Source organism: Muscardinus avellanarius (genome assembly GCF_963383645.1).
Source record: "Muscardinus avellanarius genome assembly, chromosome: 5".
Classification (NCBI taxonomy): Eukaryota; Metazoa; Chordata; class Mammalia; order Rodentia; family Gliridae; genus Muscardinus; species Muscardinus avellanarius.
The window spans coordinates 70,901,409-70,920,682 of NC_137790.1; the positions used below are offsets into that span (position 1 = coordinate 70,901,409).

The window sequence follows — 19,274 nt, forward strand, 5'->3', positions numbered from 1 at the left end:
TTAGTTTGGTAGTTTGGCTTCCTATCTTTTGGGTAGATACCCAGAAGTGGTATTGCTGGATCAAATGGTAGATTTGTTCCTATTCTTCTGAGGATTCTCCATACTGTTTTCCAAAGTGGTTGCACTAATTTGCAATCCCACCAACAATGTCTTAGAGTTCCCACTTCTCCACATCCTCACTAGCATCTGTTGTTATTTGTGTTTTGAATGATTGCCATTCTAGTTGGAGTTAGATGAAATCTCAGGGTGGTTTTGATTTGCATCTCTCTGATTGCCAGTAATGTTGAACATTTTTTCATGCATTTATTGGCCATTTGAATTTCTTCTTTTGTGAAGTGTCTATTTAGTTCACTTGCCCATTTTGTTACTGGATGCTTTGTTTTCATAGTGTTGAGTGTCTTGAGTTCTTTGTATATTCTAGATATTAGTATTCTATCGGTGGTATAGGTGGCAAAAATCTTCTCCCATTCTATTGGCTCTCGATGGAAGTTCTTGACAGTTTCCTTTGCTGAACAGAAGCTCTTTAGTTTCATGTAATCCCACATATTGATTTGCCTTTTAATTTGTTTTGCCTTTGGGGTCTTGTTGAGAAAGTGTTTATCTGTGCCAATGTGTTTCAGTGTTGGACCTAGGCCCTCTTCAAGGAGCTTTAAGGTCTCTGGTTTAATTTCCAAGTCTTTGATCCATCTTGAATTGACTTTTGTACAGGGTGAGAAAGTGGGATTAATTTCCAATTTTCTGCATATGGTTAACCAGTTTTTCCAACACCAATTGTTGAAGAGGCTATCTTTTTTCCAGTGTAGGTTTTTGGCCCCTTTGTCAAAAACCAATTGCCTGAAAGTGTGTGGACTTGTTTTTGGGTCTTCTATTCTGCTCCATTGATCTATATATCTGGGTGTTTTTTTTTGTTTTTTGTTTTTTGTTTTTGCCAGTACCATACTGTTTTTATTACAATGGCTTTGTAGTATAGTTTGAAGTCAGCTATTGTGATTCCTCCTGCATGGTTTTTGTTGCTGAGATCTACCTTGGCTATTCTGGGCTTTTGGTTATTCCAGATAAATTTAAGGACTGATTTTTCTATGTCTGTGAGAAATGATCTTGGTAGTTTAATGGGCATTGGGCTAAATCTGTAGATCACTTTTGGAAGGATGGCCATTTTAATTATATTTATTCTGCCAATCCATGAACATGGAAGATCCTTCCATCTTCTAAGATCTTTGATTTATTTTTTCAGTGTTTTATAATTTTCTTTGTACAGATCTTTTACCTCCTTGGTCAAGTTTATTCCTAAGTATTTTATTTTTTTGTGGGAGATCCTCAGTGGAAGTGTTTTCTGAATTTCTTTTTCAATGGATTTATGGTTGGTGTACAGGAAAGTTTATGATTTTTTAAGATTGATTTTGTATCCAGATACTTTGCTGAATTTGTTGATCAGTTCTATAAGCCTTTTGGTTGAGTTTGTTGGGTTTTCTAAATATAGTATCATGTCATCTGCAAATAGTGAAAGTTTGAGTTTTTCTTTACCTATTTGTACTCCTTTGATTTCCTTTTCTTGCCTTATTACTCTGGCTAGAGTCTCTAGTACTATATTGAAGAGAAGTGGTGACAATGGACATCCTTGTCTCGTTCCTGTTTTTAGGGGGAATTCTTGAAGTTTTTCCCCATTTAATATGATGTTGGCAGTGGGCTTATTGTAGATTGCCTTAATAATGTTGAGATATGTTCCTTCTATTCCAATTCTCTGCAGTGTTTTTATCATAAATGGATGTTGAATTTTATCAAATGCTTTTTCAGCATCCATTGAAATGATCATGTGATTTTTGTCTTTGATTCTGTTTATATGGTGAATTACATGGATTGATTTTCATATGTTGAACCAGCCTTGCATCCCTACGATGAACCCTACCTGGTCATGGTGTATGATTTTCTTGATGTGGTTTTGAATGCATGTTGCTAGTATTTTGCTTAATAGTTTTGCATCCAAGTTCATCAGAGATATAGGCCTGTAGTTTTCCTTCCTTGAACTATCCGTGAGACTGGAGTGTTTCTTCTCTCATTTTGAGCTCTGCTCTGAGTCCCTGCAGGGTGTGCTGAGCCCAGCCCCTGAGAGCGTTAGACGCTTCTTGCGCCAAAAAACTGCTGAGTTGCACCTGGCTGTTCTGCAGCTGCTCACCTCAGCTCAATGTCCACCCCTCCTCTCTGGAGCCTGGTGGTAATATAGATCGATTTTGTGGTAATATAGATTGATTGTTAGTGGGACTCGTAAATACCGGTTTCTCCATCGCCATTTTCCTGGAATAGATATTTCTTGAATACTACGTTATGCACGATACTATGTTAGTACTGGGAATAACAAATTTGCAAAATAAAATGATTACTATTAGAGCTTATCTAATTCAAAACCACAGAATAAGCCTGAAAATTAAAGAAAGTACTTTAAATCTTCTTTTAAATCTATTTCTATAGTATATGCTGGAGGCAATAACTGTGACATTGAGAATATGGGTTTTATAATTACAGGGACCATGGCTTTGAGTTGTGTGACTTGAACAAGTATTTCAACATCTCTATGCCTATTTTCACCATGAGTAAATTATAAAATATATAAATATCTTATAGGATTAAATGAGATTAATTTATATAAAGTTTTTATCATGAGGTCTGGCACATAGAATACCTTTAGGTTGGTAGGCCTTACTTAAATTGTTTATTTATTTATTTATCCTGTGGCATGAGGGATTGAACCCAGGGACATTCTACCTCTGAGCTACATCCTCACCCCATTTTTTTAAATTTTTATTTTTAAATAGGGTCTCACTATGTTGATGACAGTCTCCCTATTGCTGAGACTGTCCTCAAATCTTAATCTTCCTGTCTCGGCCACCAAAGTGCTGGGATTACAAGCATGCACCACCTTGCCTGGCTTTGGTTTTTTAAACTGGCTACTTTGAGTGGAAACAGGCCTCCATCTTATAAGAAGTTATCTCTTAATAATCCTGCTTTTACTTCCATGTATACATTTTTTCAAATAAGCATCACAGGATACAGGAATAGGATTTATAAAGTGTATAATTTATGTTACAACATTCTGGGATCTATGGATATTAGAAAATTTACTTACTTTTTTATTTTAGGAGATAAGTTTAGCTTTTTATAAGTCAGTAGAGGTTTGAAGCCAAAGATAGAATGATCTGGGTAAAAAAATATGACACATGCTATTAGTATAACAATTTTGCCAGAATATTTTTCTTTTGGAATATAAAATTTTATAAACTGAGAATGTATCAGCTATACCACTCCTGATTATCTTTCCAGAGAGATTGAAATCAGAATATCAAAGTGATACATGCATATCTATGTTTATAGTTGCACAATTCATCATAGCCAACTCATGGAACCAATCTATGTGATCATCAACAGATGCATGAATTTCAAAATTGTGGAATATACACACGATAGAATTTTACTCAGCAAAAAGTAGAACAAAATTATGTCATTTTCAGGAAAATGGATGGACGTGGGGAATATTATGTTAAGTGAGATTAACCAGTCAGAAAGTGAAGGGTCAAATATTTTCTCTCTATGTGGAAGTTGGGGAGTAATTGGGATACAAAAGGGATTCTAGATTAAGAAGGAGAAACCCCACTGGAGCAATGTAGGGGGACCTAGGGGAGGGTGATGTTGGTAGAGGAGGGAATTAAGGAAACACTTCCAATAATGTTATGTATTTATGTGAAATTATTAATGCCAATCTCAGTATCAGGTAGTATTATGTATTGGGAAGGGAAGGAAGCCAGGGGGAAGTTCATCAACTGCTGTGTGCCTGTATGTACCTATCATTCTTAACTACATTGTGATATGAGACTACAGTGCAACAACAAAAATATATTTTAAAAGAATGATATAACATACTTTCCCCTTCTTGTTTTTGTTATTTTATTAGGCTATTCATTCAATTGATTGGCATCATGAGGGCAAACAGTTCATGTGCAGTCATTCAGATGGCAGCTTGACTTTATGGAACCTGAAAAGTCCAAGTCGCCCTTTCCAGACCACAATTCCACATGGTAAGGAGTATGTCTTTAAAAGAAATAAGCAACAAAGATATAGTACCTCTATTTGATGTATAAATGGTAATGTTGGTGTGCTTATTAAAAAAGGCAATAGGACATTGTTTCTAGTTCAAAATACCTCTTTAAACTTCCTGTAGATCCCCATATTATGCCTCCAACCTTCAGTGTCTACTTCCAACCCACCTTCCTGATTTATAAGCTATATTTATATAAAGACTATCCAAACTAAAATTTTAATAATGTATTATTTGATTAACATGTATATATATGTATATATGTACTATATATGTATGTATAGGAGAGAGGTAATATAGGAAATTAGTTTGGCTTTCAAGGATTGAGAAGCAAGTGAGAAAATGGCATATTCATCTGTCTTTCAGACCTAATTTCTATACTACTTTGTTGTATATTGTTTTTATTAATTATTCTACTCATTTCTATTTCTGGCATTTAGTTCCATTAAATTAGGAGGACTGTGGTTTTAATTATGGGCTTCATCTTCTTATCTTTTATATTGAAATGAATATTTCAATATTCAATATTCATAGCTAAGTGAATATTTATGTTGGATTTGTGTACTTTAATAGATTGAAAATTTCAAATGTGTGAGTATTGATAATTTCAATGACCAAATTATTTGAGATAACAGTGGAGATGATCACAGTTCCATGTTTACTTCACATATTTGTAAGCATCAAGGGGTCAAAATCTAATAGTTAAACACATTTCTGAACATTTGTAATATCACAGAAAATAGTGGTATGTTTCTGTAATAAGTAATCTACTTATTATTTATTAATATTTCCTAAAGTGATGAACACTTTAATCCATATTTTCTGAATGAGAAATCTTCAGTGATTTGAATTTTACTTCCTCGTTATTTGTGCCCTTTTTTCTTCTGGTTGCTTTCAAATAATCTTTATATCTTTTCTTTTTAGCAATTTAATTGTGGCAGGCCTAAGATTGGTTTGTTCAAGTTTGCTCTGTTTAGGGTTCTACTGAGGTTCATAAACCCATAAATTTGTATAAATTTGTATCTTCCACAAAATTAGAAATTGTTCAGCCATTTCTTCAAATATATTTGTCTGCTTTATTTTATCTCTTTCTGAGATACAAGTCAGCTATCTGTTAGAACTTTTGGTATTGTCATGCATATGTCTAGGACTGTGTTTATGTCAAACTTTTTCCCTCTAAATTTTAGATTTGGTAATTTCTATTTGCTTGTTATCAACTTGATTGCAAATTTCCCCTGATATGTTTGCTTTACTATTGAGCCTAAAAATATTTATTTCAAAGTTTTTTATTTCAGAAATTTTTTTCATCTGATAATTTTTATATTTTCTGTTTCTCTGCTAAGATTTCATTTTTTTCATATATTATAACATTTTCTTTAAGCATTAAATTTGGTCAGAATAACTACCCTTTTTGAAAATTCAAACATTACCTTTTTGTATAGTTCACATTTCCCTGCTTCTTCATATATTTTATAGTTTTGGTTTTTATCTTACATAATATAGATGTTATATATACTATAGAATAAATTTTTGTTGTACTCCTCCTTCTTAGCAGTAGCTAGGTGTCTCCTAAACTGGAAAATTGTAGGTAAAAGTACTTCATTATTTTTCTTGAAATCAAATTTTTCTATTTCGAAAAGCTATACTTTGTTTAAAGTTCAGATTGATAGACAATGGTGGGCAAAAGGGAAGATAATAATTGAAGCTGGATTATCATCTATTTTATTTGATATTTAAGTTCTTACTATCAAGAAATTAGCAGGATGGTATCTCTTTTGTAGCTGCTTGCTGAAAATATAAATTTTTTTTCATAGTAACTTGTAATAGTTTTAAATATGTATTGTGCAATCATAGTGTCCTCAAATAAAGACACACACATATACACAAACACACACAAAGACATACAAACATATACCTCATTTCTACATATACGACATTAAATCTAATCCAGTATAAATAAATTGAGATTGTTGCTCAGAAACAGGAAAGGAATATCCACAATAGCTATTTTTATTTAACATTTTCTTGAAAATACTAGCCAATGTGATTAGATTTGGAATTGACATAGGATATTTAAAAATGTAGATGATTCAAGCTGGGCATGGTGGCACACGCTTGTAATCCCAGCACTTGAGAGGCTGAGGCAGGAGGATCACACAGGTTTGAAGCCAGCCTCAGCTACTTAGTGAGGCTCTCAGCAACTTAGTGAGACCCTGTTTCCAAATAAAATAGAAAATAGGTCTGGGAGGTACAAAGCCTCTGGGTTCCACCCCTAGTACCACCAATAAATAAATAAAAATGGAGATGATTCAAAAGTATAGTTGCTTTTTGATAGTATAATTGCACAAGTAAAAATAAAATACTAATTAGTAAAGTATTTACATATAACAGAAGCTATCTTGTACATAAAAACAAAACCTAAAGGATGAATAAATAATATCATGATAGTTTTAAATAGCATCACCCATAAAAATACCTGGGAGTAACCTTTAAAGTAAGTATGAAGTATCATTTCTATTAAGGGACATATAAAAATTTTGAATAAATAAAAAGCCCTCTGTATACATAGTAGATTCACTATTATAAAGATGTTAATTCTTAATAAATTCAGTTTGTTCCCAAAGAAAATAATAATCTTTTTATTAGATGAACTAATAAGTGGCAAAATGTGACAAAAAACTGGAAAATAGGCATATCATTATCATCATCATCATCATCATCATCATCATCATCATTATCATCATCATATACTTTCTATGGTACTGGAGATTGAACCCAGGGAGAGTCTACCTCTGACCTATACTCCAGCCCTTTTATATATTTTGTTTGGAAACAGGGTCTTTCTATGTTGCTGAAGCTGTCTGTAAACTTATAATCTCCCTGTTTTAGCCTCCCAAGTACAAAAATAGGCAAATTATTTAAATAACAAGTAATTGTCAATTATAGGCAGTTTGGAGAGTTAATATCCTGAACAATTCTTTTCAAAATAAGTAAAATGGTGAATGTATGGGGTTCTTCACATTAAAACTTTTTTTTTAGAAAAAATATTTATTCCTACTAGCTACAAAAATACCCCATAAAATACCTAGGAATAGTTTTAATACAGAAATGAATGATTTCTGCAAATCATTTTAAATAAAATTTTAAAAGATTCATACACAAATGGAAAGACCTCCTATATTCATGAACTGAAGTAATATTAATAAAATGATAAAATGTCCATTCTACACAACATGATTTATAGATTCAATATAATCCCACCAAAATCCTAAAGACATTCTTTTGTGTATGTATGTGATACTGGGGATGGAACCCAGGTGCATTCTACCTCTGAGCTACACCTCCAGCCTTATTTTTTATATATATTTTATTTTGAAACAGGATCTCACTGAGTTGCAGAGGGCCTCACTATGTAGCTGAGACAGTCCCCAAACCACGATCCTCCTGTCTCAGCCTCCCAATTACTGGGATTACATGTGTGCACCATCACACCAGCCACACTTCTTTAAAGAACTAAGAAAAACAATCTAAAACCATTCAGAAGCACAAAAGACCCAATGTAGCTAAAGCAATCTTGAGCAAAGTGAGCTGAAGTGGAGCCATCCTAATATCTGATCTCAAGATATACTATAGAGCTAAAGTAACCAAGACAGCATGGTACTGTCACAAAAACTGATACATTGACCAGTAGAACAGAATGCAGAGCTCCCATAAATAAACCCATGTACCTACAGTAAACTGATCCAACAAAAGTGCCAAAAAGTAATGGACAAAGGACAGCCTCTTCAATAAATGGTGCTAAGGAAATGGGATATCCATATATAAAAGAATGAAACTTGATCCCTATTTTGTATATTGATCATCATACAAAAATCAACTCATACAAATCAAAGAGCTAAATGTAACAACTAAAGCTATGAAACTACTTGAAGAAAATAGAAAACACTTCAGGACATCAATAAAAGTAATGATTTTAAAAAATAAGACCCAAAAAATACATATGGGCAACAAAAGCAAAAATAGAGAAATGAGAAAAATAGGATTGTATCAAATTAAGAAGCTATTATATAGTGAGGTAAGCTATAAACAAGAGTTGAAGAGACAACATACAAAATAAAGGAAAATCTTTGCAAACTATTAATTTGAGAAGGAATTGATATATAGAATATATCTGAAATTCACAAACCTCAACCCAAAAATTTACTTTTAAAAAATGTCTAAGGGATCTGAATTGACATTTCTTAACAGAAGAAATATAAATGGACTGTGGGTATATTAAAAATGTTCTATATTACTAACATAGGAGAAATGTACGTGAAAGCCACATGATGTAATATCTCACCCCAATCAAAGTGTCTAAAAACAAAATAAAAATAAAGAATGCTTGAGAGGATATAAAAAAAGGAGGAACGCTTATAAACTGTTAGTAGGAATATAAATTAGTATATAGCCTTTGTGGTGAACAGTATGGCAGCTTATCAGAAAACTAATAATGGGCCTATCATATGATCCAGTCATCTTATTTCTGGGTATATATTCAAAGGAAATAAAATCAGTCTCTTAAAGAGATAGTTGTATTATTATATTTATTTTAGCACTATTCATAGTAGTAAAGCTATGGAATCAATCCAAGTGTCAATCTGTGTATGAATGGATAAAGAAAATTTAGTATATATGCACAATGAAGCACTAGTCAACCATAAGAAGATATAAAGTGGGTCTGGGAGTGTAGCCTGGAAGGGTTTCCAGAAACCCCAGCACCACCAAAAAAAAATTCTCATTGATGAGTATAATTTATATTTAATAAAATATTTTTCTTTCTTTAGGCAAAAATCAAAGAGAAGGAAGAAAATCTGAATCTTGTAAACCAATTCTTAAGGTAGAATACAAGACCTGCAGAAACAGGTATATAATTTTGCTTTGGGGAATAAGGGAATATGTGTAAGGAACAGAGACAAGAAAGGCAGACCATTTTTAATGTCAATAAAAATGTTACTTTTTAATGTTATGTTTAATTATACATTATTAACTGGCTATTTTTTACATTAATAATAATAGATTTTGTGACTTAGGCACAGTTATAATGATCATTAATATGAATATTTCAAATAACAATTATTAGTTATATTTAAATTTTTATGAATATTTAAATGAGGATTTTATTCATTAATTTTAACAACTGAGGACTTTTGTTCATGTATATGGCACACAATACCATTTACTTAGCAGAAGCTATGCACCTACAGTTATTGCTTATGAAGAATTGAAAAATTAACCAAATCTTTATTTTAGGATTCTACATTCTAAAATCAGAAAGATTATATTTAGAGGGAAAGATAAAGCTATGTGTATTGGCATAGTGGAACAGTGCTGTTTTAAGATATAGAAGATATAAGAATATTTAATAAACTGGGTGTGGTGGCGCATACTTGTAATCCCCGCGCTTGGGAGGCTGAGACAGGATGATCACACAGGTTCGAAGCCAGCCTCAGTTACTTAGTGAGGCTCTCAGCAACTTAGTGAGACCCTGTTTCCAAATAAAATATAAAATGGGTCTGGGAGTATAGCCCGGAAGTAGAAAGCCTCTGGGTTCCACCCCCATTACCACCAAAAAAAAAGAATATTTGATAAAATTTTATTTTATATTTATAGCAGTCATATCATTTACTTCAACAATGTTTCTTTTACTTGCAATAATTATTATTGGCAATACTCTCTCCCAAAATTACCATTTTTATCATTGCCTAAGTATTATTTTAACTGTAAATTGGAGAACCCTACTTTATATTAGTCATATAATCATATTAGAATTTTTCTTCACAGAATAGCATAATAAATATCATAGATATTATAGATATTTGGCATTTATTTATACCTACTCATATAAAATAAAATCATGATCATTTTATTTTTATTTTTATTTTTATTTTTTTGTTTGTTTGTTTGTGGTTCTGGGATGGAACCCAGAGGCATTTGACCTCCAAGTTATATTCCCTGTCCTATTTTTTATTTTTATTTTTTTTGAAACAGGGTCTCACTAAGTTGCGGAGGGCCTCACTAAGTAGCTGAGGCTGTCCGCGAACTGCAATCTTCTGGTCTCAGCCTCCCAAATGTTGATTACAAACATGAGCCACCACACCCAGCAAATCATGATCATTTAAAAACATATGTTTTAAGTATATGTATAAGTCTTTCTTTAACCTAATTTTGCTGTGCATTACCTGGAAACAGGGACCATTTTTATTAAAGTATTAAAATATTTAAAATTTAATCACTACAGATAGAAATAAAAATGTTACATATGTTCTTTTTGTTTTAATTTTTATATTTATTATCATTAACATTTTAATAAATGTTTCACTCTGAAATTTCCATACATGCACATTTTATACTTTGATCATGTCAACTCTCACTTGCCCTAATTTCTCTCCCCTCTTTACTAGTCCCCTTCCCTTAAGAGTGCCTTTTCAACTTCCAAAACATTTTTAAAATTTTTTACATAGAAGAGAAAATGTGGAATATTTGTTTTCTATGTCTAACTTATTTTGCTTAACATGATGTTCTCTAGTTCCATCCATTTTCCTGAAAGTGATATGATTTAATTTTTTTATTATTGAATAACATTCCTCTATGTATATATACCATATTATCTTTATCCATTTATCTATTGATAAGTACCTAGGCTAATTCCATATTTTGGCTAATGTGAATAGCACTACAATAAACATGGGTAGGCAGGTATCTCCTTGATATTCTAACTTCATTTCTTTGGATTAATACCCAGAAGTGTAGTATAGCTGGATCATGTAGTAATTCTATTTTTATTTTTGAGGAATCTCCATTTCTTTTTTCCCCATTGACTCTACTAATTTGATACTCTTATTCATTTTTTCTCACATCCTTACCAGCATTTGTTATTTTTTGCTGTGTTTTTTATAATAGCCATTCTGATTGGAGTGAGATGGAATCTCAGTGTACTTTAAATTTATATTTCCATGATGGTATGTATTTATTAGACATTTGTTCTTCTATTGACAAATATGTATTTAGACCATTTGATAAAGTTGTGATTGAATTTTTTGTTCTTTTGCTTTAAAACTTTTTAGTTCCTTATAATAGTCTGAATGTTAATCCTCTACCAGATGAATAGTTGGCAAAGATTTTCTTCTGCTCTGTAGGTTATCTCTTTATTCTGTAGATTGTTACATGTCCCATGCAGAAGCTCTTTAATTTAGTGCAATCTCATTTGTTAACTCTTGTATTTATTTCCTGAGCTCTATTCAGGAAAATATTGCCCTGTGCCAATATCTTGATGTTTTTTTCTTAGGTTTTCTTCTAGTAGCTTCAAAGTGTCAGTTCTTACATTAATGTGTTTGGTCCATTTGATCCATTTAGTGGATTTTTGTATAGGGTGAGAGATAAAAGTCAAGTTTCAATATTCCACATGTAGATATCTACTTTCCCCAGAACATGTGTTGAGACTTTCCATTCTCCTTTTATATTTTTGGAACCTTTTGTAGAATCCTTTGGCTGTAGATGTGTGAGTTCATTTCTGGATCTTTTATTTTATTTCATTAATCTATGTGTCTGTTTTATGGCAGTACCATGCTGTTTTATTCCAATGACACTTTAATGTCAGGTATTATTATGCCCTCAGCATTGCTGTTTTTGCTTAGGATTGTTATGGCTTGCCAGGGTCTTTTGTTTCCCTGGGAATTTTAGCATGTTTTTCTATTTCTGTGAGGAATTCCATTGTTATTTTTTATGAAGATTGCATTGCACCTATTGATTTCTTAGGGTAGGATGGCCATTTTAATATTAGCTTTCCAAAACCATGAACATGGGAGTCTTTCCATTGTGTAAGGCATTTTTTAGTTAATTTCTTCAGTCTTTTATACTTTTTATCATAAGAGTCTTCCATCCTTTAGTTAGGCTTATTTGTTCCTAGGTATTTTAGAAATTTTTAGGCTATTTTGAGTGGGATTGCTTTCTTGATTTCTGTCTTAATGAGTTTGTTATTGATGTATAGAGAAACTAATATTTTATTTTTATGTTGATTTTGTATCCTGCTACTTTATTGAATTTGTTTATCAGTTCTACCAAGACCTTAGAGTTTTTTTAGGTATAGAATCATATCATTAAGCTTGCATGATATGAGTTCCTTCTTTCCTGTTTGTATAATTTTATTTCTCTTTCTTGCCTAATCACTCTTGATAAATTTCAAGAACTATATGGAATAAGAATATTAAGAGTGATGTTTCTAAATAAAAAAAAGTATAAAATCAGGTCTGGGAGTGTAGCCCGAAGGTAGAAAGGTTTCCAGGAACTCCAGTACCACCAAAATAATAATAATAATATGGAGAGTGTCATGTTTTTAGATTTATTCATCCATTGTACAACTTTTAATTAGAAAATTAAGCTAATGAGAATCAAGAATCAAACATTATTAATAAAAAGACCATCAATTTAGAATGGAATTTAGAGCCCCATATAGATATGATCAGAAAACAACCTGTAGTAGTCATGACTACTATACCAACATTACTTACAATACTTATAAGAATTTGACACTCAGAAGAAAGGTAAACACCATGGGAAAGAAGACCATTTGCATTCATAGTTATTATAGAATGGTATGCTGTTGTTCCTCTCATTTTGTTAATCTTCTGGTTTTTAATGTTATGGTCATTTTTCCTCTCTTGTTCTTCCTAGGAGTTTGATGGCCTTTGTATTAATGATGTTTGATTCTTTCCTGACTCTCATTTGCTTATCTTCTTTTCCATGTTCTCATAATGGTGTTTACTTGTCTTCTTCTTCTGAGTGTCAGATTCCCTTAAGTATTGTACGTAATGCTTGTATAGTAGTCATAACTTGCCTTAGTTTATTCTTATGTTGGAAGGTTTTCAGTTTTTCTTTGACTCTGAAAAATAACAATGCTAGGCATAGAGAAATCTAGGTTGGCTTTTATTTTCTTTCTGGAATTGAAATATATTATTCTGTGCTCTCTTTTGGCCTTTAGAAATTCTTCTTCTGAGAACTCTGTTATTGTAATGATTTTGCTTTTTAATTCATCATGGCATTTTTCTCCTGAAGCTTTTTTTTTTTTTTTTAGGTACTAGGGATAAAACCCCAGGGGTATTCTGCCTCTGAGCTACACCCCCCAGCTTCTTATTCTTTATTTTGAAACAGGGTCTTGCTGAGTTGCAAAGTGCCTCACTAAGTAGTAGCTGAGGCTGTCCGCGAACCAGATCCTCCAGTCTCAGCCTCCCTAATGCTGGGATTACAAATGTGCACCATGCCCGGCTTCCTGAAGCTTTTAATATTCTTCTTCTTCTTTTTTTTTTAATCGTAGAAAGAAGCTATGGAGTCTCAAAGATCTATGCTGGGGGCCATGGCATGGGTTCTCTAAGGTTCTGATATTCCTAGTCCTGGTTCCTATGCACTGACACAAACAACTGCTTATTCATCTAGACTCCAATACCTGGCCTGGCAAACCATCCATTCTGAAATACCTTCTAATTCTTTTTTTTTTTTTTTTTTTTTGGTGGTACTGGGGGTGGAACCCAGAGGCTTTTCTACCTCCGAGCTATACTCCCAGACGTATTTTTATACTTTATTTGGAAACAGGGTCTCACTAAGTTGCTGAGAGCCTCACTAAGTAGCTGAGGCTGGCTTCAAACCTGTGTGATCCTCCTGTCTCAGCCTCCCAAGCACTGGGATTACAAGTATGCGCCTGGCTCTGAAATACCTTCTAATTCTAAAAATACACTAATTCTAAAAGTAATAAGCTTGGATAATAGGGCACTTCTGAAGATATCTCCCAGTTTTAGCACTATGAACATATGCTAAAAACTGCAGAGAACTCCAAAGTCAGTTCACTATGTGAATCTTAGGAATATTGTTTGGTTATTTCTTTGGATTGCTGAATCCCATGTCAGTGGTACAATAGGAACCTCCCTCTTTCTATTCTACCTGCACCACAGGGTTACTATCCTCCCTTTGCCAAGTTTCTATGAAATCAGGTAAAGTGGCATTCTCATTTTCTATTCCTCTATCCAGCATCTCCACATCTCTTCAAGACTGTCTGTCCACTCTTAAATTGTAATGTTCTCTCATGGTCCCCATCTCAATGAGAAGCTATGTTCCAGTTGTTTTCTTTCTCATGGACACATAGGCAAGTGTTGGTTGCCTCTATTTTTTCATCTTGGGAAAGTCTCCTATTCCGGTAGTCTTAAAATAGCTTTGTAATTTAAATTTTGTTTGATGTATCAGGTTCAATATTATTCATATTTCACTTGTTATATGGTGTTATATTGCACAGATTACTGAGGTGTGGGAGACCATATTAACTATTCCCAATAGCTTATGATTTTATGTTGTTTTTCCTTTCCACTTGTGTATTTTCTTAAAGTTTTGCTTTCTCTTTCAATATTAAATTATGCAGACTTCCTATTTTTTACAACATGGTATCTATTATCTGAGTTTTTATAGACTAAAAATATTAAAGCCAAGTTTATAAAATGTGAATAAATTGGTTTATGTGAGGGCCTGAGAGGATTTTACATTATAAAGTATATGATCTATGGACTTTATGATATCTATATTATTGCTTCAAAACCCTATTAAAATGTTTTCCTATGATGTGCTCAACAATATTCAGCTTAATTCATTTAAAGTAACATTAAATCATTACTACATGCATAATTTATTGGTATACTGAAATAAAATTACTGGCTGCTTTGGAACTTGCTATATTCTAGTAATGGGGCAAAGTCATAAACTAGTGGATTTAATATAACATAACATGTGAGATAGTTTTATAGAGATATGCCATGGGAGCACAGGAAAAAAAGGCCTTAAGGACATAGGGAGGAGAACTGTAAGGGAAATTCTGGAAATGCTTGGGAAAAAATGATATCTGAAATGGGACTTAAAAGCTAATAGGATGGTCCCAGACAAAAGGTAGAAGAGATGAAAATGAATAGAAGGTCCTTTAGGAACTAAGAACTCAAGTAAAGGCTGTATAAAATAGTGATTAAGATCAGTAGTATGGAAAGAGCTATGTGACCTTAAAATAATAATTAGCTCTAAACCATTAGTTTCTCACTAGCAATATTTATCTCACTATGATGCTCATGAGGATTAAAGGAAATAATGTATGAGACATATACTGTCTATAGTTTGATGGGGTACATGATGGTTTTCTTAATAAATAGTAATCACTATTATGATCATCATTAGAGGCATGGTAGTACACTATTCTTGAAGATTTATTAGATTATTTCACTATTCTTAAATATTTGTTTTAGTAATTCATAATCTGTCCATATATAGAAGCAGTTCTTCAGATTTAAAATGTGGTTTAATATTATTGGTCATAATTACTATCATCCCACTTATATACATTAGTACATTGTATCTATTTTTTTGTGATAGCTTTTTTATTTGAACTCACCTCTAGAGCTTAAAGCACAAGTCGGCTAACAAGTAGAGGAGCACTGACGTCCAGAGTACTGAAAGATGTTGACACAGCAAAACATGCCACAATTTATTATGTCAAAATAAAGCACAATCAATATTTGATTATTATGTGCTATATACTTCAAGCACAGGTTCTTTGTTATTTCAACAACATAGAAACAATCGAAAAACTAGAATATTAAAGGCTATTCGGATGTTAGACCATGTATTTATTTAGGTAAGAAATAAAGATGATTCAAGTATCTAGAATCTAAAAGAAATCATAATTATTCTTAGGATAAATTTGAATAAATTCATTAACAACTGGAATATAGAATGAAAACTAAATACATATTATAAGAATTATTATTATAAGGGCAGAATGTAGAAAAGATACATTGTATGCCTACACATACTAATCTTTTGTAAATAAATTTTACAGTGCATATTTTTAAATTTTTTTATTTGTGCATTGTAGTCATACATCTTAATGGGATAAAAGACTTATGTAGACATACATGCACACATCACCCAATTAGCCCTTACCCAGTCCCCAGCCAATTCCCTCCCTTACATTCCTTCCCATGCTTGGCTTAGTGATTGATATGTTTAAGTACATCATGTGCTTTAGAGAGTTTTCCTCTTCCCCCCTTCCATCCCCTCAGGTCACCTTATTTGCTCCTCTGTAGGATCTCCTTCTTCATCTAGAGTTGCTCCTGTTACCCATTTCTCCCTAGCTTTCACATATTAGAGAAAACAGTTTACAACATGGTATTTTAGGATATAAGGAGGCATAGGTTTTCAAAGAATAGCAAACATGTTTCTTAGTACCACCATTAGTGGGTTGGTCATTTACTAAGTCAAATCATTGCTTCAAAGTCATCGTTCAAATAAATACAAGACTCAGGGAAAAGAAATGAGTATTTTTGCTTATTTTCATTAAAATTTAAGCATTTAAATCAAAACATTAAGGCAGAATCCTAAAGAAAAACTAATATAGGCATTTTATATGTAAATTTTGATACAAACTTTTTTTTTTTGGTGGTACTGGGGTTCGTGGAAACCCTTCTACCTTCGGGCTACACTCCCAGACCTATTTTTATACTTTTATAAATTTGGAAACAGGGTCTCTTAAGCCAGAGCTGCTGGCTTCAAACCTGCGCGATACTCCTGACTTGCCTCCCAATTGCGGGGATTACAAGCGTGCGCCACCACGCCTGGCTGATAGAAAGTTTTAAAACACCTTTTGTTGTTGTTGTTGTTGTTGCTATTGTTATAGCCAGCATATGATTAGCAATTGTTTGGTACTATGTACAATACAAAATGGAAGAGAGGAGGAAATCTTATAATTTCTAGAAATAAGTGAATTTTTTAGTTTAGCAAATAGGAAGCTAATTATTTAGGGAAGCATATTCTCAAAGAAATTGATATAATAAAAGATGTTCTTTCAAAAATTTTACTTGGAAAATTATTTATTTATTTATTTATTTATTTATTTATTTATTTATTTATTTATTGGTGGTACTGGGGTTCCTGGAAGCCCTTCTACCTCCGGGCTACACTCCCAGACCTATGTTATACTTTTTTATTTTTGGAAGCAGGGTCTCCTAAGTCAGCGCACGAGGTTGGCGTCGAACTTGTGCGATCCTCCTGTCTTTGCCTCCCAAGCACGGGGATTACAAGCATGCGCCACCACACCCGGCGTAAAATAATATTTTAAATTTGGTATTTGCTTTTTCAAAATAATTCATATCAATTTTTACTATATGAACACACATACTAAATATACATAAGTATTGATTTGAAAAAATAAAACTTTTGAATCTATTTCATAATTTTCATACAGCTATAATGGTTTATAAGCATTTCAGCCAGGCATGGTAACACATGCTTGTAATCCCAGTACTTTGGAGGCTGAGACAGGAGGATCAAAGATTCGAAGCCAGCCTCCACAACACTTAGTGAGACTCTGTTTCCAAATAAGAAATAAAATTGGGGGGCAGGTTAGCTCAGAGGTAAAATGCCACAAAAAATAAATAAAATTGAGCAGAGGGTGTAGCTCAGAGAGACAATGCCCCTGGGTCTAATGCCCGGTGCCACACAAAAGACAAAACAGAACTAAACAAAAAACGAGACATTTCAACCTCAACCTCACTGTGCTCTCTATTTTGCAAACTAATGGACTAAATTTTTTCTCTGAATTCCTTGAGCAAGATAAATAGATAGCTTTGAGAAGATCATATTTATTTTTGGTTAAGTATTTTTCCTTCAGTTATTACCTCACCCCATCTTTTTATCATAATCTCCTTCCCACAGGAACTCTTTATCCAGAGTTTCCATGTTACCCTCTGAGCTTTTCACATCATATATCATTATGCATTGAAATTTAACTTTCTTATCTTTTATAGATTTTAATTTGGAGCCCCACATGCCAACTAGTTTATCAGATATTCTGACATAAACTGATGGTACTTCTATAGAGTGTGGGAACCAATTATGTGAAGATGTCCTTTGAGAGTCAGTGAGCACCTTCAATTTCCTCAGCCTCAGTGACTTTCCCCAACCCCACTCCACATCCTTACATTTATTCATTAGTTATAATAATGTTTAGAAGACACATCCAGAAAAGAAAAATGCAAACCTATTCTTTAAGGGCTCAGTCCTTTGGTTTTGTGTTATCTTAGAGGATTTCTCATTCTTATTAATTTTTTTTCCCATGTAGTGAACCATTCATAATATTTTCTGGTGGGCTGTCCTATGACAAAGCTTGCAGAAGACCTAGTTTAACCATCATGCATGGAAAAGCAATTACAGTGCTTGAAATGGATCATCCTATTGTTGAATTTCTAACTTTATGTGAAACACCTTATCCAAATGGTAAGTAACTAAAATGAAACTATTAATGTTGAAAAATAATTTTTGAAATGACACGTTCCTAACAAAATTAAGGCTAAATATTTTCAGTTTTGGCAGCAGATATCCACTGTGGTACACTGTGAGCTACAGGTGCTGGAGCAGGTTCTGCAATTGTACCTACTTGACAAACGGGAAGTAATACAGATGTAGTGCAGCAGTGCTGGCGTTTCAGGTTCTAATGTCAGGTAAGTGCTTTAAACTTTGATAAGGATGGTGGAAGCTGAGCTGGGAGGGTCCGATAGGGGGCCAGGGTGAAATCACTTGGGGGAAACTGAGGTCTCCTAATAGTCTCTCCTAGACCAGCTTCACCCATCCCATCCCAAAGCCAATCAAAGTTAAAGCACTTACCTGATATCAGTGATCTGTAACTCTGGTGGTGCTGCATCTGTTCCACATCTGGCTTTGCTTCAGATGCTACTGCAGCACATCTGATTACTCTAGGATTGCTGATGTGTGGTTAGTGATTTATTTCAATTTTAAGAATTTTTAGTCAGAAAGACCTTTGGAAGGAGAGATGCATGCACATTTTTATAAACCTGAATGTAAATAAAGACACTTTATAAAAATAAAACTAATCTAAAGTCATGTAAACTGTTTAATGAAATCTAATAGTGACAAAATATTTAAATGAAATTTAAAAGTGAGGACAAAAACATAAAATGAAATAAAAGTGTATTGGTGAAAGGACATACATATATAATGTGTGTGTGTGTGTGTATATATATATATATATATATATATATATATATATATATACACATTACTACATTTTCAAGAGGAAACATATAGAAGTAGGGAAAGAGCATTAGAA

The 19,274-nt window shown here is 33.0% G+C and overlaps 1 protein-coding gene across 4 annotated transcripts in view; it reads left to right on the forward strand.

Annotated features, from left to right (window-relative positions):
- Positions 1 to 19,274, forward strand: part of STXBP5L (syntaxin binding protein 5L) — a gene marked incomplete at both ends in the record, with an annotated part of 294,065 nt that overhangs the window by 137,060 nt on the left and 137,731 nt on the right. For all 4 annotated transcript variants that reach the window (XM_080695519.1, XM_080695521.1, XM_080695520.1 and 1 more), the window contains 3 exons: positions 3,944 to 4,067; positions 8,914 to 8,992; positions 18,270 to 18,424. In XM_080695519.1, the coding sequence (XP_080551645.1) occupies positions 3,944 to 4,067; positions 8,914 to 8,992; positions 18,270 to 18,424 (358 nt within the window). The remainder of the gene's footprint in view (positions 1 to 3,943; positions 4,068 to 8,913; positions 8,993 to 18,269; positions 18,425 to 19,274) is intronic.